Source organism: Falco naumanni, chromosome 5 (genome assembly GCF_017639655.2).
Source record: "Falco naumanni isolate bFalNau1 chromosome 5, bFalNau1.pat, whole genome shotgun sequence".
Classification (NCBI taxonomy): domain Eukaryota; kingdom Metazoa; phylum Chordata; class Aves; order Falconiformes; family Falconidae; genus Falco; species Falco naumanni.
The window spans coordinates 1,953,314-1,975,281 of NC_054058.1; the positions used below are offsets into that span (position 1 = coordinate 1,953,314).

At 47.2% G+C, this 21,968-nt stretch overlaps 1 protein-coding gene across 1 annotated transcript in view; it reads left to right on the forward strand.

Annotated features, from left to right (window-relative positions):
- TBX15 (T-box transcription factor 15) overlaps window positions 1–18,035 on the forward strand; it is a 98,240-nt gene extending 80,205 nt beyond the window's left edge. Inside the window, exons 7-8 of the mRNA XM_040594944.1 lie at window positions 993–1,090; window positions 15,799–18,035. Of these exons, the coding sequence (XP_040450878.1) occupies window positions 993–1,090; window positions 15,799–16,583 (883 nt within the window). The 3' untranslated portion in view covers window positions 16,584–18,035. The remainder of the gene's footprint in view (window positions 1–992; window positions 1,091–15,798) is intronic.
- The last annotated feature ends 3,933 nt before the right edge of the window (window positions 18,036–21,968 follow it).

The following is a 21,968-nucleotide window of genomic DNA, read 5'->3' on the forward strand; positions in this document are numbered from 1 at the left end:
AAGGCAGCTCCAGTATCAACTCAACATCTGATGAGAGGCTCTGGGGATGTTAGAGCCTTTTGCATTGAAAGGGGATATGTTCTTGCATTTGACGAAGCATCTCTAGTCGTGTCCAGTCAGTGTGAGGGCTACAACTCACTTCTGGAAAAGAGGCAGGAGAAGGCGAGGAATGAGGAACAGAGCAGTTTGCAGCTTCCACCGGGGTCAGCCTTTCCTGGGGTGAAACTCCGGGGGGTTGTCTCATAAAGAACGTGGGAGTCTTTTCCTGGTAATGCACCTGCATCCTTACTGAGCCTGTGGAGTTAGAGACTTTCAGCAGATCTAGTGTTCTGTCATGAAAATAAGAGCAAATCTGATACCTCAGCTCTTCAAGAGGAAAAGCTGTCACTTGATTTTGGGGTTTTTCTCTTTGGTATTGTCTTTGCGGGGAGTTAGGGACCCAAAGCAGAGATGCCACTGATCTTTAAAAAGTCTCTTATGCATTTCTAGTAGAAGTCCAAAACCAAGGAGATTCCTTTTTGATGGCTTGCCGTAGCACTTCAGAACAGTGTCCAGAAATAGGAAGTGGCAGGGAAAGGCAATTCACAAAATCTCTCTGATTCTGTAGGCTGAATCCCAGACCTCCCTTGTTTGCACGGCAGCTTGTATCTACAAAGCGTGGAATCCCGCTCCATCATAGAGCACGCCTTGACAGGCTGACGTCATGTGTCCCCTGCAAAGCAGGCAGAAAGTTGGGGATCCTTGTTAAAAAAGAAAAGGGCACTGGGAGACCGTGAGGAGCTTTTGAGATACTGGGCTGGGGAAATTTCATTTTACTCTGGTAGCCAGCACCTGTGCGGGAAGGCTTGCTTGAGGAATTCACAGATGTCAAGGTGACCTTTTGGTGGCCGCTGGCAGCCTGTCAAGCAGGGTCGGAGCCCTCTTCCCCCGGCGCTGATACCCTTGCCAGCTGACTGACATTCTTCTCTCCTTGTTTTATTTTCATTGCACAGGACGGGGCTGGAGGCCATTATGGAGACCTATGCCTTCTGGAGGCCCCCCGTGCGCACTCTCACCTTTGAAGACTTCACTACTATGCAGAAGCAGCAAGGTGAGCATACGAAGGGCACGCAGAGAGCGGTAAAAAGAGCAGAAGAGGGTGTAAGAGCAGCAACGTGCTCTGCTCTGCGTCCAGCGTCTGGGATGGGGATGTCATGCTCCTTGTTGAGCTCTTCGCTGTTGTGCAGGGACACAGAGCAGAGAGGAGGGATGGAGGGAAGGACTATGCCTTAGGATGTGCAGTAGAGCTGCTCCATCTCCCTGGCGCTCCCAGTGCCAGGACTAGAATCCTGGGAGGTGGAAGGGACAGCAGGATGGAGCGCAGGGTTAGGCAAACCAGCAGCCTGAGTATATGACATGAGTTAAGTATGAAGAGAGCACCAAGAGACCGAGGAAACACTCCAGCATGTCACACACATTCTCCATGTACAGTTAATGTTTGCCATTTGTGTGAAAACACAAGGGGAAGGGGTGTATGTCCTCTGGAAGCTTTAGGAGACCAGAAATGTGCCTCCCCCCAGGATCATGCTGCCTCTTGTTCAAAACCTGGTGGCCTTGCTGTAGAGACTTTCTGTTAGTATGAGCCTGGCAGGAGTCACTGGGTAGGCCAAGTGTTTTCCGCTTGTTCATGCTGTGTCTTTTCATAGCTTCTGCCCTTTACATCTCTCATTTGTTAAGTAGGGCTTTCATCTCCAGTTTCAGGCTGTGTTACTATTTTTTTTCAGGGACAGGACTTCCTCATTCACTTCATTGCAGCTATTTCTAGTTAAAATCAGTAATCACTGGAAATAGAGGTATCAGGGAAACTTGGTACTTTCTTTAATTCCAATATACATGCAAGAAATGAAACAATCCAAACCCGTGTTCAAATGTGACACCTATGAGGTTAAACAATCAAAACCAGTTGCATGCCCTGTGTAGCAGATTGTCCAGCCTCTCACCCTTGAGCCTGACATCACTTCCCTCTACCCTTGAACCCACCTGGGGATTGTGTGGTCTCCTCCAGAGGGAGCAGAGCAGCACTGGCTGCCAGGGCTGAACCAGAAGGGGATACAGTGCAGGAATCTCTTCTGGCTGGCTGTCGCCCACGTCAGTTCCCCGTGCAACGCCCCAGAGCCCAGGTCACCTGCTACTCTGTTTTTCTGATGGCACAGCACCAGCGGCGGACAGGGCACACTTCTGTGGGCTGCCTTAGGCTCCCCGTGCACGCTCCTTGGGGGGGGGAGGTTTTGCAAAAGCTCAGGGGCTCGTGCCAAGGAGCACTTCTGGTGGGCTGTGCGGTCAGAGATGGGTTAAAGCAGGGATTCAGAAATGTTTTCATCACCCACCCAAATAGAAACATAACAGCCTTTCCTCCTGGTCACAGTCGCTGAGGCAGCCTCCCTCCTCGCACGCCTTCCCGTCCCTCCCACTGGTTATCAGATAACATCCTAGTGGCAAGTCCAGCTATTGCTTACGTGGTAAGGTAATATTAGGAAAGGAAAATATTTAATGTATTTTTAGCTTGTTTTAATATAGTTTGGCAGCTGAAAAACCAGGAAGCAAGCCAGTACCCTGTGACCAGCTGGCTCTGTGCAGACCACCGGCATTGCACCAGAGACCACTAGGGCTTAGGGCAGCCCTTAGCTAAAGCTGTGTCCGCAGGTTGGTCTCAAAACTTAACAACTCACTACAAAACAGTGCTCTTGAACTCTGCATTTAGCCATGCGAAGCGATCTCAAGATAAGGAATCAGAAATATTCCCTCCATCACAGTGCTTACCTCTCCAGTGGCTGCTGCAATGAGCTGACCCCTGGTCTCAGCAATAGGTGCAAAGCCAAGGTACAAACACAGCACAATTTTAATTTCTGCCTGCTGGGACAGTCCCCAGGGGCCAGCACTAATATGTTGGTCCGGAGGCCTTGGAATTGCTGGCAGAAAGAGCAAGAAACACTGAGGTGGCTTTAAGCCACATGTGATTCTTCCCTCCAAACGTAAGACGACCAGGATGTACAGTGCCCATGCCTCTTCAGCTCCTTGCGTTCAGGCACATGCGCTGTGTGGCAGGTGAGTGGATCCCTGGTGTTGAACAGCTGGCCGCAGTGTACGCTATTGCACTTCAGTGCTGAGCCGTGGCCAGTCTCATCATGGAAGTGATTTGCCTGGGGCTCTATTTCTCTCTCCCGCCTGAAGTTCAGGGCTCTGAATGAATATGCGTCAATATGTGCGTGAATATGCCCTTGCATATTTATGAATTAGAAGTTTTCAGGGTATTGTTTTAATAATCAGATGCTTTAATTCTAGATTGTGCTGTTGTCTCCAAAGCTGGGTGAGTATATGCCATTTCAGAATAAACATCTGAGGAAGTGCACGCCTCTGTTTTATCCCTTGAGTTGTTGGTTGGGAAATGGCACTGGGGCTATGAGAGACTTTGGGGACTAGATGTGTCCTCTGCAGCTGAAAAGGAGCACATGCTTACTGCAGAGAGACAAGATGAGAGCAACAAAAGTGGCCACGTGCCTAGGAAGAAACATCATCGATGAGGAACGAGTTATGGTTGTTCAGCCTGGTGAGGAGGGAGAGAGTACATAACAGTACTGAAATAAGACGCTGTCTGGGTGGAGAGGAAAAAAGCAGTAGGATCCAGTTATATGAAGTCTAGCAAAGTGCTGGATCGGATCCCTTGTAGGAACTGTGGAATTTAGCCTTGATTTTCAAGAGATTACCCCCCCCCCCCCCCCCCCAGTTTTCTTGTAGGAAAAATGATGCTTTCTGGGGCAGAAGCTTGGGACTCCAGCAGTATTAATACGGTGCCTTTGCCGCTTTCCAGCTAGGTTTTTCTGTGCTACAGATTGCTATGGATTCTTAGCTTTTGGTTTGTAATTTGGTAATTTTTTCATGAAATGAAAATGTTATCTGCCTTTTCCAAAACAGTTTTGTTAAACAAATCCATCTGAATTATTTGGTTAGGTTAGAGATTTGACTGATAGAAATAACTGTATAGGTGTGATGGATTTTTGGAGAGCATTTAACTTATTGCCACATGTACCAGCTTGGAAAAGTTAGCATTAGCGTGTATTAAGAAATGAGTAGCTGACCGATGGCAAAGCTGACACGATAACCGTAAATCCAGCATCCAGTGAGGACAGTCCCAGTGTCGCTCTGCACGGGCTGGTTCCAGCACTAACTTGTCCAGAACTAAATGAAACAGTGCAGTTATTAAAAGGTACAAATCTCATAAAAGTGGTCAGTAATGATGGGTTCAAAGGTATGAAGGGCGATAGAGTTTGCTTGGTGACCTGCATGCATTCAAACAAAGCGTGGCTTTTCGCTCAGCCAGATATGATATTGTGTGTCTAGAAACAAAGCATAGGACATACATACCCACCAAGTGTACTGGAAATTGTTGGCATGGTGAGAATTTGGAGGTCTCAGTGGATAAGCCATTGCACAGGCAAGAGGCAGTGTATGTAAAACTGTGATGCGCTATCCTTGGTGTAGAAAAAAAATATCAGTAAGCAGCAGGGAGGCAATTTCCTAGCTGCAAACTGACATTGCAATATGGCCTTCTACTGTAAGTATTTTTAAAGGGCAGAAAGAGATTGAAGAAGATTCAGGGAAAAAATGTAGAACGATTTGTTGAATGAAGAAGATGCCTGAGAATGAAAACTCAGTTTGCATAGTTAATAAAAAAGATTGAGTACTGAATCTTGTACCGAATCTTGCAGAGAGAAGAGTACGTTATAGCTTTGTCTCAGCCATCCTCAACAGACTCTTGTGACTGCAATTTCAGTGTTTTCCTGACCCAACTGAGTCAGTTCAAGCTTCATTCAAGTGGCTCTTATTTTGCTACTCTAACTGAATTCTCATCCCTTTTCGTGGGATCTTTAAAGGTAAAGAAAACAGAAGTTCCCACTCATCCACCTTCTTCCTTCATACATTTAATTGTTTACAGGTTTTTATGTCCCCCTTCTGTGCTTCTCACAGCGAATAGCACCAGCCATTTCATTTCTCTTCAAGTGGGAACTTTTCCAGGTCCTTAATCGTTTCTTTAAAAACAAGTCTGCACAGAGTATTCCAGATGCATCCACATGATACAATTATCTAAAGGTATTATAATTTTTTCCACATTATTCTTTCTGCCATTCAACATACATCCTAGTGCTTTGCTCATTTGTTTGGCTCAAGCTGTATGTTGAACAAGGGCCGCAGTGACACACCGAATTGATACTTGGTGTGCTGGATGCAGCTGTTTCATACAGGGATTAAATAACTTTCTAATCTATGCAATGATGGGCTTCAGCTGCCACACAGACTGGAGAGCCTGATATTACAGCCAGTCACACAGATGCCTGCTGTGGCTGGCTTCAGCGGTCCGCCAGCTTTATTTGCAGGTGTTGCTGTTGAAGTAAAGCACGTCAGTAAGTCTCTGCAGGTGTGTGACCTGAGTGGTCATCATATTGTCCTACCAAGGAGAAGGACATGCTGTTTCTGTCAGTGAAATCCTCTGGCCTGAGAACAAAACCTCTCTTTTGCAGCAGGTGGTCCAAAAGTCATCGCAGCTTTACAAGGGCAAGTACCATGTTTGACACAATCACAGCAGATTTGCAGCCAATTTGGAAAAAAAAAAAGTCCCCCCTGAACAAAACCTTTGCAAGAAATGATCAGAAAACGGCAGTCCAGGGGAGGCTGACCTTCTGGAGAATGATGTCACCCACTCTGCAGTCTACTTACTACTAGGGAAAAAGGGGGCTGGGGATTATTGAATGCACATGGTAATGAGATGTGGGGAAAGCCAAGAATCTATTAAAGTCTTTAATTGGAATATATTTTCAAAATTTAGATTGAACCTCATCCAGATTCTCATTATTAAAAATATGTGGCTCAGTTTCTTGATTTAACAGGGAACATAAAAAAATAAAGAAGAGAGGGGGGGAAAGAAAATAAGAGTTCCAGTAACTCTGGATTGTGTTGCTTTCCAAGAGTAAAAAAGAGCCATTGCTGGCTCCTATGTGATTTACAGTTTCCCACAGGATATTGTGATGAGCAGATTGCTATCAGTGACTGTAAGTTTTGCCAGGACATAGAGATTAGAAAGGCACTGTAACAATACTGGGATAGCGATCAGTATCTGATCTGTCCTACAAAAGCTGATGAGTTATGCAAGAACTAAAATCAAAGGTGTGCTGGCAGCTGGTAAAAAGAATTGCCTCCTAAGCAGAATTTCAGTACCAGTATGAGAGTCACACGATGTGGTATATCAGCAGGTTTGCAGCACATAAAATTTTACTTCACCATTAAATTACTGGTTTGATACTGGCGTACCAGATCTGGGAGAGTCAAACGACTTCGCTGTGGCTGGTGAGTTCTCAGGGCAGCTTTCCTTTCACATGGGGTTTCTTTGCTCGAATAAGTGCCTTTGCTGAGGACTCCACCAATTGTTTTCAGTAGATTCAGTAGATTCAACCCATCCTCCATCAGCTTGAGCATCTGCATTGATCTTGGGCTGGAGCCCTGAGGTAGAGAGGCTACCTGCTAGAGAGTCTGCAAAATTGTCATTAATGGTTGTTGAGATTAGCATCAAGAGCTTGAAATTTGTCCAAAAAAGGTACCGGAGGCAAAGAGGGGTGTGCTTCTCACCAGTAAGACAGCTGTTGGTATCTCTGGTAGCAGCAGGTATCCTGCTCTCTCTAGAGCAGCATGCGTGTACAAACTGGTGATCGAATTTTGACTCAGTCTGTTCAAGACTCCCTCGCTCTCCCTCGGAGAGGAACACTGGAACCCTGCAGTCTTGTGTCAACAAGGATATGCACAAAAGGCTCCCTTCCTCTGTGTGGAAGAGGTTCAATCTTCTCATTTACTGCAGGAAAGGAATGATGTCTTCTTGTAGTCATGATGCATCCAGACAGACCCTAAGGCTGCATGATATAGCAGCAGCTGGGGGACTGATACGCTGAGGTCTTGCTGCTTTTCCAGCTTCCCTGTCTGTGAACGTTACCCTTTTCAGGCAGGCATCACTCTGTCTTACCAAAGTTTGTCTGTGCCGCTTGTTACTCATTTCTTCTTTGGTATAATACTCTTCTCCGCATCGGGGGGGTGTGTGTGCTCAGAGAGTTGCCCTGCTTGCACCCATCTGAAATCAGTATCGCGAGCGCACAAATGTGTATCGGTGTCAAGCGGAGGGAAGACTGAGCCCTCCAGAGCTTTGTCTGAAGGCAGCACAGGCGCCTTGAGGCAGAAAGAAGGAAATAACTGTTCAGATCCTTTCAACTTTATCTGAGATCCCAGATCCCTGAAATATCATCCCCCAAGATGTCAGAGGAGGCTGAACAACCTACAAATACATCTGCTTGGCCACTTGCCTCCTGACGGCAGCCATCGGTTCTCCCAGCAATGCCACCAGGATAATCTGGATGCGGCTTCCCTTTCGAAATCAATTGTGAACGGTCCAGGCTATTGGCAGAGGTCAGATATCTGGGTTTGGTCTCAATTATCTTCTTGATACTTTTGACCTTGAAGATGAGATTGGAAACAGAGCAGTTGTTGCCAGAGTTATTGGGATCAAGCGCTGGTTTCTGCTGCATACTTCAGATGGCTCATGGATTGCCTCATTTAAACGAAGCAACAGGGAACAAACTGTTCCAGCTTCTTCTTGGTTGAGCTGCAGACAGTTTTTCTTTAGGGAAGGGGCGTTTCTGGTTCTTCAGGGTCTCATCTTTCACAGTTAAAAGCTAAGATATCCTCCCAGATGTGACATGAAGGGCTGGGAGTCAAACTCTGTGCCACTGGCTGGTGACCTGAAAGGAGCCCGAAGCACTCTGTTACTCCAGGGAGGTGTTTACCCCGATGTCTAATTACTGAAGTGTAAATCTCTGTTATCTCACGGGTGCTGATCAGATTTCGTGTGGATGAATGGAGGGGGGCAATGACACTTTGAAGATTTGCACAATTTCCTCTGAGCGGCACATTATTCTGTTACCAGTAGAAAGTGGCCTGTGCTTTGAGCTTGCCGCCATACTGCGACATTTCTCCTCAGTTCAGAAATTTTGAACCACAGTGCCTCTGCGGTTTGATGGTTGGTTTTGGGTTTTTTTTACTGTTTAATGTGCTGGAGCTTCCATGGTCTGTGCTGGCCCACAACAGACTCCATCAAGAGTGGCAAGAGGGGTTTGCAATTCAGTTTGCTTCTGTTACCACCAAAGAAATCCCCACGATTTCAGTTGATCTCAGCTGCAAGGTTGCACCAGCTTCTGCCGTGAATTTCTGAGGGATTTGTGTCACAGGGGGCCCTTTTCTGCCTCCTGTTTTCATTCAGTGTCATCTCCTGGGGTAGCTTTTGACCCCTTTGTGATGTCTTTGCCCAGCTGCTGGTTGTAAATGTGAGTGGCAGTGCATAATTATCACTCCTGAGCTATTTTCTCCACTAAGGTGGGTGCTTGTCATCCTTCAAGCCTGAGTTGATTTGATCTGTTGGTACTTGAAGAAGGGAAACAGGAGCTGTTTCTGTAGGAGCTGAGGCACAGCTCATGGAAGAGCTGCACACGCCGTGTTACAGCTGTCTGTGCACGACGCAGAAATAACGTCCATCAGGCCTTCTCCTGAGCCAGGGCCGAGCTGCCCAAGATGCCACCTGTCTGTATGGGGAGCAGAAACCGTCGTATTAGACAGGCTGGGAAGGGGATGTTGTCTCTTACTTTTGGGAAAGCTCTTTTGGTGCTCTGGATACAGATGGGAGTGGAAACGAGACGTCATGAATTGTACTTTTTGTTCACATTAGAAAAAAAAGGGATGTGTTTTATCATTAGATCTTGAAAATATTTTATCTTGGAGGATGATTGAGGCAAGTTTTATCTTGAACTTTCTGTCTGCCTAGTTTGTGGTGCAGAAGTCTGGAAGAGCTAAAGGGAAGTGATGTGTTATTCCGAGTTGTTCTAGATTTATCATTAATTCCAGTTATTCTCCTCATTTCAGGCAAACTTATAAAAAAGGTCTATTATATTATACTAACCCTAAATAAAATTTCCTTTCATTCCTCACTTCTGTGCCATAATTACATACTTTCCCACTTAAATCTATTGCTGTAACCATCATTTTTGCTCTTGGTGAGCTGTATCTCAAGTAACTACAACACACTTTTGATATTTCCCCTACCAACCCAGCGACTTGGCGTGCAGTAGGTTTTGGGTCTCATTTGGGCCCTTTAAAGATTTTACCAGCGGGTTCATAATTTGATAATTGGCCAAGGGCTCTACAGAGAAAACAGACATCTACACTGCATGAATACAGAAGTGGCTCTCATTCCCATTAAAAGGGGGAAGTTTTCATTCCTAGAAGTGGGGAAATAATGAAAAGAGAGTCCGGCACGTCACAGACCAGGCGGCCTTGCCCTTGCCTGGTGAGGGGACGAGGAGGAGGCATCAAGGCTGTTTAGTTTCCCAAGACAGTGAAGGGGGAACTCAGGGTAGTGATGGCACAAGAAGGATGTGATGGAGAATCTTGCAGTCATTCTGAAGGCTTTGGGCTTGAGCTTTGGAAAGCTAGGAGTGGGAAGAGAGGCCTTGGGCTGCAAGTTACACTTGCAAGGCAAAAGTTGCCATGGTATGGGAAGGGCAGGAGTGACACTTGATTTTGTGGCATTTAGATGCCTGGAGGTGCACATAAGCATCGAGAAGGGCTGAGGGATGTGCTGCTTGAAGCAGAAATGAATCCAGGTTTGTGCTAGGCCTGGCTCTTAAAGGACATGGGATCAGATGGTTACAGTGACACTCTGGGCTCAATCTGTCAACCAGATCACCCGGCAATCTGCACAGACCTGCCTTCGTTACTGTCTCAGATGTCCATCTTTGGGCAAGTACTTCATTTTTCTCCTGTGACCAAAGCTGCAGTAAACTTTGAAGGCAGGCAGTAAGTTTCACAAGCCATACTCAGAGTGCAGACACGTGCGAGTGCATGGAACGGGAATGAGATTTTACCTTTCTGTTCAAATTTGTTTTCCTGTGTGCATGCTGTCACATTTATCTACTGTTGCTTCCAAGGGTAGAACACCGCAAAAAACTGGGAAGAGTTGGTCTCTCTCATGCTTTAGGAAGTCCCTTTACCTATTTTTGGGCTCTGTAGAGTCTTCACAAAAATCAGACCTTTCAGGAGTGACTTAGAGTTTGTCTGCACGGCCAGGCTCCTCTGCTTGTGCTCCACGCTGGCCCGACACATGCCAGCTCCCCGCCAGCTCCGTTTGGAAAGCTGGAGAGCTGCGTTAGTGTGGCTCTGTGCCCAAGTGAATGTAGAATATAAACTGCCTCTCAGGAGGCCTTATTCACTCAAGTTAAGCGCCAGGAGGAGAGCCGTGAGCCAGATGAACGACTAGTGGCCACAGCCCCTCTTTCGCGCACCCTCGGGTGCTTGGACACGTGGCTATCACGCGGTGGAGGTGCCAATGTGTTGGGCATGTGTCAGAATCGGTCGGTCAGCGAGGCTGTGACTCCCAACCTTTGGGCTAGGTCCTGCTCACATCTGCAGGTGGGAGGAGGTGGCTGGGCTGAGGTTGTGGGTCACTGTCCTGCTGGGCTGAGTCCAGCCTCTGGGCTGGAGGCTGTTAGGTGGAAGCGGGCTGAACTGTTTAAGAAGCATTTGCACTCAAAGAATAACTTTGTGCTGACACGTCAAAACATAAAATCTTAAGGCAGATCACCTTGTGGTTTCCATCCTTGTTAGAAAGTCAAGGCACGAGCTCTGAGCACCCTCAGCCACGTCTGTTCTTAACGAGACAGTGAATACCAGGTTATCGCTGGTGGAGCCCAGCCGTGCTGGTAACTGGTGGTCGGATAACGGCAGTGATCAAGTTGTCCAGGCCACTCTAAAGCTCTTGCCTGCCTGGGGAGGCTCCGTCGCTGCACAGGACATGGCACTCATGTTTACATATCTTGTGCTGGCTGCAGCTTCAGCTTGCGCTTTCTCCCCTCCTCTCCACCGAGCAAGGTCTTCAGGGGCTGAGCCATTTGTACAGAGGCACTGCAGGTGACAGTAGCAACTGTGCCTGGAAACATTAACAAGGGAAATACACTGCGGTGGAGTCCAAAGTGTGATTTATGTGCACCTTTCAGATAAAGGAGGTTGGCATGAGTTGTGGGTCAACTGACTAGTGTGGTGTTATTTGTAAGAGAGATCCCAGAAAATTTTCCATGCACAATAGCTTCAGACTCTCTTGGCCCTGATGTTCTCCCCCCTATCCCCCTGTTGCCAGAAAGCTCCCTTGGCTAACCCTGGCTCCTGGCAGATGTGTTTTCCATCTACACCGCAGTGTTAGAAGTTCTCGAAGTGACCTGTCCTGTGTGGAAGAGGTCTCCATTGTCTTTCAGATGCCCTGGCATGATGAATGCTTAAAGAATACTCCAGCCCCTGGTTTGAAGGCCATCATGCCCATGGACTGGGTATGCTTGGGCTTGCAGTTTACCCTGAACTGTCCTTACCACAAGCTCAGTCTAGGTAAAAAAGCAAAAGCAGGGTTCTACTGGGAGCATAGAGAGAGACAGCGCTGTTACCGAGGCTTAGAAGGACACAGGTGACAGGAAGGAAAGAATGGTCATAAGCTACCTGAGATGAAATTTTAATGGCAGTTCTTATTTGTACCCAGATAAGAAGCTGTATTTTCTTCCCTACTCTTTGCGCACAGGTATGTGACACTGACACACGGCCAGCATTTCTATATGGTGTCACAGAAGGGAATGCTGGCATGAAGAAGAAGGTTTGCCCTTACGGCCCACTGTCTCCCCAGGGTTTCTGTTTTCCACTGTTATTTCATTCTTCTTTTTCCCACCTCCCCTCCTTACCAATGGTTTCTTACTTCTCGGTCCAGTTTGCAAGTTTGACCTTTCTTGCACTAGATCCTACTCCGCTCCCCCTCTTTGGAAATGCTCCCGTCCCTTTGATAAGATCAACTCAGCCATCACTCGTATGCCCACAGAGAGCAGGCTCCTGCCAGGATAGCACCGGTGCTTGGCTAAACCCTGTCCGTAACGGCAGGACACTGTGGGGACAGGCACCTTCGTCTGCCATGGAGTTCAGATACAAAGGAGGGGGCGTTGGTGTTACAAACCTTGTATTTTATACAGATGTGGCTTGCTACCTGCATGTATGTGGGGCTGGTGTGTGCAGGGCCACAAATGAACTTCTGGGGACCGGACTCAATAGCAGTTAATCACTTTGGAATCATGGTAAGTGTGGAGGTGAGAGATACTGTGACATTACTGGTAAATGATGTTGGTGTTGGCAGCTATTTGCAAGGGGAACAGTGGGTAGAGAAAAGGAACAGAAGAGAATTATTGAGGGATTCATTTTGTTCTTGTTTAAATGTGGTTTCAGTTGACTTAAACCAGACCTAAACATAGCCTTGTGTATCAGTTTAACTAGACTGGTTTGTATCCATGCCTTCCATTAAAACGACATACACATCTGTGTATCAGAGCCTGTAGTATGGTGTGGATATTCTGGCTGGGCTTGCTGCCATCTCTGGGGGTATTTGGCTGGCTTCGTAACAGCCGCAGTCCAAGTTAAAACTTCAGAAAACTCCAGGTTGCGTTTGGCCCGTAGCTTGTGCTGCCAGCAAAGGCGGATCAGAAATATCATTCAGAGCAGAGTGGAGCTGTTTGCCTTCTGAAGAGCATGAGCTGAGGTCTATGAGGGCCTTGCTTTGTACTGTTTCCCATTCCGCTTAAAGGTGCAAAGATTATTCTGTAAGTGATCAGGAACTTCAGGCTTCTGCTTTGTGCTCTGCTGCAGCAGGAGCGTGGTGTGTCCTGTGCTGCTGGGTGGCATCCAAAGCATTCTTGAAAGAGAGTCTTCAGGTCTGGCGTTTGCTCCCATTGATACATCTCTCACCTCCTTCTCATTGTAAAGTTATGGAGAAAAAGAAAAAAAATATATCTTTTTGACATTGTTTCCTAATGGCTGTGTTGTCACTTCAGGGTTTCTCTGTTGGCCTGGAAATAGGGATAATTCAGGGCAGAATCGCTTCAGTCCCTCTTTAGGGGTAACCTGAAATGTGCAGTTCTCAGTTCTGGGACCATTAAGCAACCCTGACGATTGCTGATGGAGATCTCCACTCACCCTTACTGTGGTGCCAAAGCCTCAGTTACAGCTGTGGCTCGACCATAACTCCGTAGCAGATGTTTGAAGCCTAATGCTTAAGGTAACTGGTGTGTGCTCTTCTCCTGCATAGTTTTTAAAGGTTAACTATGGGGTAAAGGAAGACTGAAACGAAGACATTGCAGTTAATCATTTATTCTACATATTTTATTTCAAACAGATCATTAAATGCTCATACATATGTATTTTTACTTCTTCTCCAGACACTGTCAGCAAGTAGGTCACTGTCTGAAGTTTGTTCATGAAATATGTGGTGTAAAAAATGAAGTGTGGGATTACTGTGGGTTAAATACATCTCACTTCGTGCTGTATTTGTTTTGTGATTATGTGACCTCTGTATTTTGGGCTTTGATAGCTAAGTGATGATATATGAACTCAGCTGCCTGCCTGCCCTCGCTGTCGGAGGTTGCCCTCCCGAGTGCAGGGCTAACAGGGAAACGTGTGTCCGCAGTTGCGTACCACGGTTCAGTCTCACTTCTATCAGTAATTTCAACTAAAATGGACTTGGCAATGAAACTGCTTGTGTAGAGGCAGATGTTCCCTTCTGCTGAGCCTGCTGCAGCATGGACAGCCTGAACAGAGGGGCAGGGAGGCAGGCTGGAGGAGGTACCACCTTAACCTACTGCAGCAAAGTCAGCCAGAGAATGGCTGTCAGAGACTTTAAATAAACTAGGGAAGTGTGTACCTTTTAAAATAAATGCTAAATCAGAAATTCACTCAAAAAGTCTTTGAACTCTGGAAATAAAATGCACTAGCAAGCTTGAGCATTTGAGTGTTGTCAAGAAGGGAATATAGACAGACCATGATGCCATTTGAAACTTCAAATTTTCCTGTTAATTTTAATGGAGATTTGACACAATGCTTCTCTTCTATGGTTCTGACTGCGATGGAAGGAGTCAGTGGCTTAGCAACAAGCATTCCTCCCCATGGCTGGTAATGGGAACGACTGCTTTGACTCAGCAACACAGAAACATGCATTTTCTTGAGGCTGCCTGGGTCAACGGCAGCCACTCCAGGCTGCGCTTAGCCAGGGCTGTTTTTCTTCTTTTTTTCCTGGCTCTCATATAAAAAATGTTTTTAAATAAAAAAAATCCCCGTCTCAGAGTTACATTTTCACTCTAATGCCCCATTCTGTTTCATCCTAGGTTCTGTGTTAGAAAGAGTCAGATATAATCTCACTTGCATTATCACCATCAATCATATACTGACACAGAACCTGTCTTTCCAGGGCATCTTTTGACCATTAGCATCACCTGTTCTCTTTTTTCCAAGCAGCACTGCATCCCGTTTCTCCCCCACTGTGCAGCAGACCTAGGCTGGTTTCAAAATCCTGCTGGGTTTTTTTTTCCGTAAGGTGACACAAGAGAAAGCTGTCCCTTACTTTTGATCCTCAGTGTGCAATCTCTGCCTGAGTTAAATTTCAGCTCCCCACTCTAACATCCTCTTTTCTAGTCCCTTTGCCTCTCACCTGTCATCTTCTAGCTTGTCCAAAATGCTGCCTCATTGGTTGTCTTCCTTGCTCCTCTGGTTCTACTTATCCTTTCATCAAATTTATTCACAGCACCTCTTTGCTCCTTTTCAAAGAGTCTTCAGTTGCCCAAATGCAGAAATAGAATCTCACGCAGACAGAATCATTCAAATGAGGAAAAAAAAAAAAGTTTCACACCAGCAAGCTGCAGTCCCTTGAGGACAGAACTGGTTTTCCTGTTTGCTCAAGGAAGCTTCCTCTAACTCAGAATCTTGCCTATAAGTAATCTCTTCTCAAGCTTAAAATTGTGCCATCAGCTGCTTCATATTGCTTCCTTTCAGTTTGTTACTGTTCTTGGTAGTATTACACAGCACTGTTTTCCCAGGTCAGAACGTGTGAGCATCCCTGCTGCGCAAAATGATCAGGTCTACCATTCATAGCATCGATACTGCATAATACATTGAGACTACGTACATGCATATGTACCAATATTTTGTTAACACCAAGTGATCCAACATACGGAATTTCTTTTAAAGTCAAAGCACATGACTGAAAATCCTGCCACATCCCCTTTCTCCAGCCTGTGGAACCGTGTCCCTTCATTTTAGCGTTACTTCTGGCCTAAATCAGTATTGCCGCACCTTGAGCCATCCCAAAAACTGTTGCACGGTGCAGAAGTCCAACATGCTTTCAGCCACCTCCTGCCACAAGGAGCGGGTGATAAAGCATGTTTGTGGTGAGCCCGTGCAGCTCATTGACTGGTGGTCTTCCTGCAGACCAGGAGAGAGGAGAAAAGACTTTTTTTTCCTCCCAAAAAAAGGACCAGATAAACATGCCTGGAAATGCCAGATCTCTTGACTGGTGGAGCGGTGCTTCCTCACAGCTTTTTCCACTGCCTTGGGTTGCTCCGTGGCAGGCTTCGTTCCCTTTCCTCTTTTAAAAGGGAAGAAAACCTCCATCAAAAATACAAAGTCATAACAAAAAGGCAACAGGAAAGACCAAGGGATGCTATTAATAAAGTGAGGGCCCTTGCCAAGAAAGGCTGAGTTTTCCAGCGGCCATTTTACCACCCTTGTTTCTTTATTAAATTAAGCTGTTTTTTAATGAGACTGTCTCGTATTGCAGATGTGGTCCCAGGTGCTGAACATCCTCCCATCTGTTTTGTTTTGCAGGAGGCAGCACAGGCACCTCCCCGACCACCTCCAGCACGGGGACCCCGTCGCCCTCTGCTTCCTCTCACCTTCTCTCTCCATCCTGCTCCCCTCCAGCCTTTCATCTGGCCCCCAACACTTTCAACGTTGGCTGCCGGGAGAGTCAGCTTTGCAACCTCAACCTGTCCGATTATCCCCCGTGCGCCAGAAGCAACATGGCCGCATTGCAGAGCTACCCGGGGCTGAGTGACGGTGGCTACAACCGGCTGCAGAGCGGCACCGCCTCTGCCTCGCAGCCCTCCGAAACCTTCATGCCTCAGAGGACTCCATCCTTGATCTCAGGAATGCCGACTCCTTCCTCCCTGCCCAGCAACAGCAAGATGGAAGCGTACAGCGGCCAGCTGGGATCCTTCCCCAGCTCCCAGTTTCAGTATGTCATGCAAGCAGGCAACCCTGCCTCCACCTCCTCTTCTTCACACATGTTCGGTGGCGGCCACATGCAGCAGAGCTCCTACAACGCCTTCTCCCTGCACAATCCCTACAACCTCTATGGATACAATTTCCCTGCTTCCCCCAGGCTGGCAGCAAGCCCGGAGAAACTCACCACCTCCCAAAGCACTTTACTCTGCTCTTCACCATCCAGCGGGGCCTTTGGAGAGAGGCAATACCTTTCCACAGGGATGGATCATGGGATGCACATGATCAGCCCTCCTTCCAGCAACCAGCAGACGGCCAACGCCTGTGACAACAGACAGTACGGTGCGGTTCAGGGCTCCTCCTCACAGATGTCTGTGCACATGGTCTAACAAGCCATGCCTCTCCTTGGCATCGAAGGCAGCTGGACCTTCATCGTTTCCAGGGGTAAACCCATCCCAGTACCTTTTTGCCTTCAAACTTATAGTGGAACTAGTATTGTAATGATAAATAAGAACACGAGCCATCTAGGTATGTGCCACAGAATCTTGTGGAAAGCCTCAACTGACAGCCATCGCAGCTGCTTGTAGCCCAGGGTCTCCAGACCTGGCGTGGAGCGTCTGCTCTTTCTGGACATTTGCAGAGAGAAGGGCATGACTTTAACGAGAAGCAGCTGAATAGACCATTTATGCGTTAACTCCCAGCTAGCCTGAGCGCTCAGCGTGGAGGGAGCCGTGCCCCTGTGCTGTCTTCTCCGGGTGCTGAAGAAAGGCAGCCTCCTGGGCTTTGCCCTCTGAAGCTGCGCTGCCTGTAGCTTTAAAGACCTCCCCCTTCCCAGACCGTTCCTTGTTGCTGGAGCACCTCAGCCTGTTTCTGAAGCCAGCGGTGGCCCGTGGGTCCTTCTCCCACCGTAGCACAGGAACGGCACTGCTGGGCTGGAGCCTCCTCCCAAAGAGGTTTCTGCATTTTCATGCCAGCGGTTTCTTTGCGAGGGCTGAGCTTCCCAGCGCCCAGCCTGCAGGTGGAGATGGGAGAGAGAGAGAAGAGGGAGAAGAGTTTGAACCCACAAGTGAGCCTCAGACATAAGCAGGGACTGATCTTCGGGAAGATGCATGGAGGAGAGGGGGGCTCAGCTCCTGGTGGCGTGACCTGAAGTGACGCACCCAAACCAAAGGGGTGACAGCCTTTGTGGGCATGTGTTTCCCACAGCACTCAACCCAACAGGAGGAAACTGTCCAGACTGAGCTCACGGGGAAGAGCGATGAGAAAGGACAGCTCTCCTCTGCAGAAGCGCAGCCGGCCTCCCTCACCCTGCATGCAAGAGTTGCCATTAAAACCATTAGCATTTCAGTATCCCTGAGGTCGAGTACTCGCCAGCCTCCCGCCTGCTATGTGGTCTCTGTGTAACCAAAGAGATCATTGCCTTTTGACATCTTTCTTTTCTGGTTTTTTTTTGTCTTTTTTTTTTTTTTTTTTTTCTTCTTCAAATCCTTTAAAAATAAGAAAACAATTGTAGCTTGGTGCAAGCTATGCATTTAAGTTGTGTGAAAATGCAAATACCAAGTAACAGAATACAGATATTATTGAGATTTGTTGTGAGGTGTTGTAGATAAATGTATTTATATGCCTAGTGGGGGATTCAATATTATGAATATAAAAGAGGGCAATAAAAATGGTATGTAAAATATGTATGAAGAAAAAGGTGTATAAAGATTTGCCCTATGCACGGAACTCTGTTTCTAAGTGCCAAGCACAGAATGCGCTAAATAAATCTTTGCAATTGTTCCCTCTGTGTTTTTCTCTGTCTGCGAGGCTTCCTCAGTGCTCTTCTAGGGACAGACACTTTCAAAATACTGTCACGCGTGTTTGCACAACAGAGGAACTGATGGCACAGCGCTAGATTGTGAACCCCAGGCAATATTACAATAAAAATAAAAAATTCTGTCTTCTCAAGAAATTTTAAAAATGGAGTTCTTGGCATCTGTAAGGTGCCTGCCCTCACCGGAGGTGTGTTTTATGGACAGCTAGAGATGTTATCCTTATTGTTAAAGTCTAATAAAAACCCTCTTCAGAATACTTTTTTGCAGCCCGTATAGAAAATAATACTTACAAATAACGGTGTGATTTGTTTCTCATGTTTCAGTGTCATTTGCGGGGATGTGTCAGGTTTTCATTTGCACTGCATTTCCAGCAAGAGACTGAGCCACCAGCACCACAGCAGTGGGGGGCTGAGGGCGCCTGCACCCCGGCTCCCAGTTACGGCTGCAGCGTTTACAGTTTCCCTTGGATCAAGACACTTTTCTTTTTTCTTCTTCTTCTTTTTTTTTTTTTTTTTTCCCCTTGAATTGAAAAAGCACCAGGAAGGTAGAAAGACCTTGAAAGAGAAATTCTGTGAGCATTTCTTATGTTTTGTTTTGACAGGGGAAGTTAAATATGCCAGTAGCATTCCCAGTTCTGTGCCCAGTCTGTGCGAGTGCATTCTGGCTTTTACTGGTGTCTGCTGGCGGATGCTCTGGTAAGATGGGAGAGACTACGGGTGGGAGAGAACCTGTCCCTCCCCTTGTCTTCTTTTTACCCCTAGTAATTAATTTTTGGTTTAATCTTGAAAGAGGGAGGGGTTTAATCTTGAAAGAGGGAGGGGCTTAGTCTTGAAACTTTAGCTTTTCTAGTCCTTTCAGAATCTTTCAGAAAGACTCTTCAGTCCGCGCTTTGAGGTTTGCTGCGCTTTGGGGTTTGACTCTATCCCGCGGCAACGATCCCCACAGGTTCAGGTGTGGTGGGTGAACCAGGGCTTCCTCCTGCCGGCTCTTTGCATTAGTTGCTCTTTATTTATTCCATTTAATTCTTTGTGAGTGAGCCTGTGAGAATGCGATTCAACAAAATCAAAATTGCTCTCAGTATCAAAATGCACGTTCCTAACCTCAATTAAACCAAAAAATTAATGTGGTCAAAATTTATCACTGGAAGCAGCTGCTGAAGAAAGCAAAAGGCAGATGTGGGGTACAACCTGCCATATCAGTGTGGAGAACTGGAACCCCAGTTCCCATGCATTGTAGTAGCAATTTGTGGGGAAGAGCTCTGAAGTTGTCACCCAGACGTTTCAGCAATGGGATCCTTCAGGTTACTGAGCACCCTGTCCCTGATCCAACCCCGCGCCTCAGCATGCTGAGATAAGGTTACTCCATCCAATTGGTATGAGAGTTATGGATCTTTGGGTAAGCATTTATTGACCATATTTATAGATAGATTTATTTAGCTCTTATGTGGCGCATATATATATATATATATATATATATATAAAATGAGAGTTCTTAATTTAGCTAGATAGGTATTCCTTCATCTTAGCATACATTTAAGTGTTCTGTTGATTCAGTATCAGAATATTCAGCATCAAGACAGGAAAAAACCTGAGAGTGGCTTCCCTGTCCCAAGATGTGAAGTTGTAAGCACACAAATATGACCTGGAGTGACTTACACATGAGGATTAAAATCAAGCAAACAGTGAAACGGGGAAAAAAATAGCAACCTTCTTCTTGGGCTGTCAGTCTGCAAAGCAAAATTAGAGCAGTATTTGGAAGGTAGTATCGAAAATAACAGACTAAAACATGTCAAAATTATTTAAAATAGATTTGTTAATGTTCAGTTAGGCGCACAGGTGAAATCCTCCCAGGATAAGTTCCCCCTGAGCAGACAACCTGCTTAAAGCCTTGAAAGCCCCCCAGAAACACAAGGGGAGCACTTGAATTTGAAGCGGACCCGGTATGACAGAGGTGCTGTGTACAGCAGTGGCTCTTCTTCCCTGGCCACTCCCGTAGGGACACAAGGCTCTGAGCCCTTTGCCACTTATGTGTCCCAGCGAAGGGGTGATGGCGCTGGGCAGTGGGAAGATGCACTGGGGCTGGTCGGGGAGATCCACCTGGGAGCAGCTCACCCGGGGGGCAGCCCTGGTTGCAGCTCACACGGCAGCCACCCCTGGAAGGCTCCTTTTCCTTGGGTCACTGCCCTAACCACAGGGCTGGAGAGCCCTGGCATGGTTGTGCTCTCATCCAGGAGCCCGTTGATGGCTCATTTGCCAAACGTGCGTGCGTGGGGGGCAGAGGGCCAGTTGCATGGTTCCTCTCCCCTTCCTTCCGTCCCTGCCTGGCCACGAACATTCGAACCCCTTGGCCGGCTTAAGGCAGCGTTGATAGCGTGCTCACAGTCGCAAAGACGTACGTTTGCCCATGTTTCTTTAGAAGAGATGCGGAGGGCTCTTACTACTCATTTTCCCAGTGCAGGGAAGGTGACTGTGTGACATCTCCTCATTCAAAGAAACCACACAAGGAGCAAGTATCCTGCGTGCACGCTCCCCCACCCCCCATTTCAGCTGGCCATTTGACACCAGAGGATCTACCACAAGCTGCAGAAACCAGGGGGTCTTTACTCCACCACCCCTGGGCTGAGCTGTTTGCTCTTAGCCCATGCAGACTTCTGGCTTCCAGCCCAGGAGAAGAGAAGGCTCTGTGTCACCCAGTTTAGATGCTGCGAGTGTAAAAGGTGAAACATCCTGCACCTCTTTGAAGTACCCTTTTTTAAAAGCCCAATCTAAATGCCAGGAAGGGTAGTGGGAATCTCAGTGATGGGAGATCCCTCACAGAACCCACAGAACCCACATGCAAACCTGGCAACTTGTTACACAAAGGGAAAGGATGGGGCAGAAATAATTGGAGCAGGTTTGTCAGCTCCGCAAAGTTTATTTAGCTTCATTCTTTAACACACTGACAGGCACAGGACATAAATATTACCGTGACCACAGTCAGTGTAGCTCAGCAATACCAGGACATTGCACTCCAGTGCGACATAGCGTTCTTGGAGGGAATGTCAGTGCTATGTGCTAAAGCAAAATGCTCGGGGCACAAACAGAAATACAAACTAAGGTACACAACCTGTGACATTATGCCAAATATACTACAGAAAAAATCACTAGCAGAGGATCTGCTAGTGTGGCTGATGTGCTGCATACTGGGTGAAACTCTACTGATGTAGGTGAAGGCTGACAGAGAGTCATTTACCATTACACAAACAAACAAAAAATTCAGATTATTTTTTTTCCCCCCAACACAGCTAGGCGCAGTGACCCAGAGCACACATCCCACGTTAGGCTAGCGCTAGCAGATGGGTTTTGCTGGCTGTTGCTCATCTGGCATCGTTCTAAACCCAACAACAACAACATGAAGGTGCACCCAAGGTCTGGGCAGAGGGATGCCCGAGCGTGCCGGATCTGTGCTGCAGATGAACCAGGAGCGCAGCTATAAGAGCAGTGAGAGAACATTGTGAGCAGGGTGCTAGTGTGGCCAGGGCATCATTTGCCATAAATAAGTTCCTGTCTGAGGAACATCTGACTCCTTCAGCACTTTTTCTTCTTTAAAGCAGCAGCCTGCAGGACCAGCGGTTTTGGCCCGGTCTGCCACCCGGCGCCCCGAGCCCGCTGATGGCACCGCTCTGACCGCTCGTCCGTTGGGCTGCGGGGAGGGGGTTGTGTGTGTGGCTGCTGCCCCATGAACCGACAGCTGGAAAAGCGGCTCACTCCTCACCGTTTTCTGACTGCTCCTTCTAATTTGCCTCTCATTGCTCTCTAGGAAACTGTACCGCACACAGCTAAGGTCCCTGGAACTGCTCTCGGGGGTTGTTTTTCTGTGTTTTTAAGTGTTGCTTATCACCCCAGTAGAGTAACCTGGCTGCACATGGCAGGCGCAGTGCACGGAGCACACCTCTTTGAAGATCAGCTCCTTTCTACA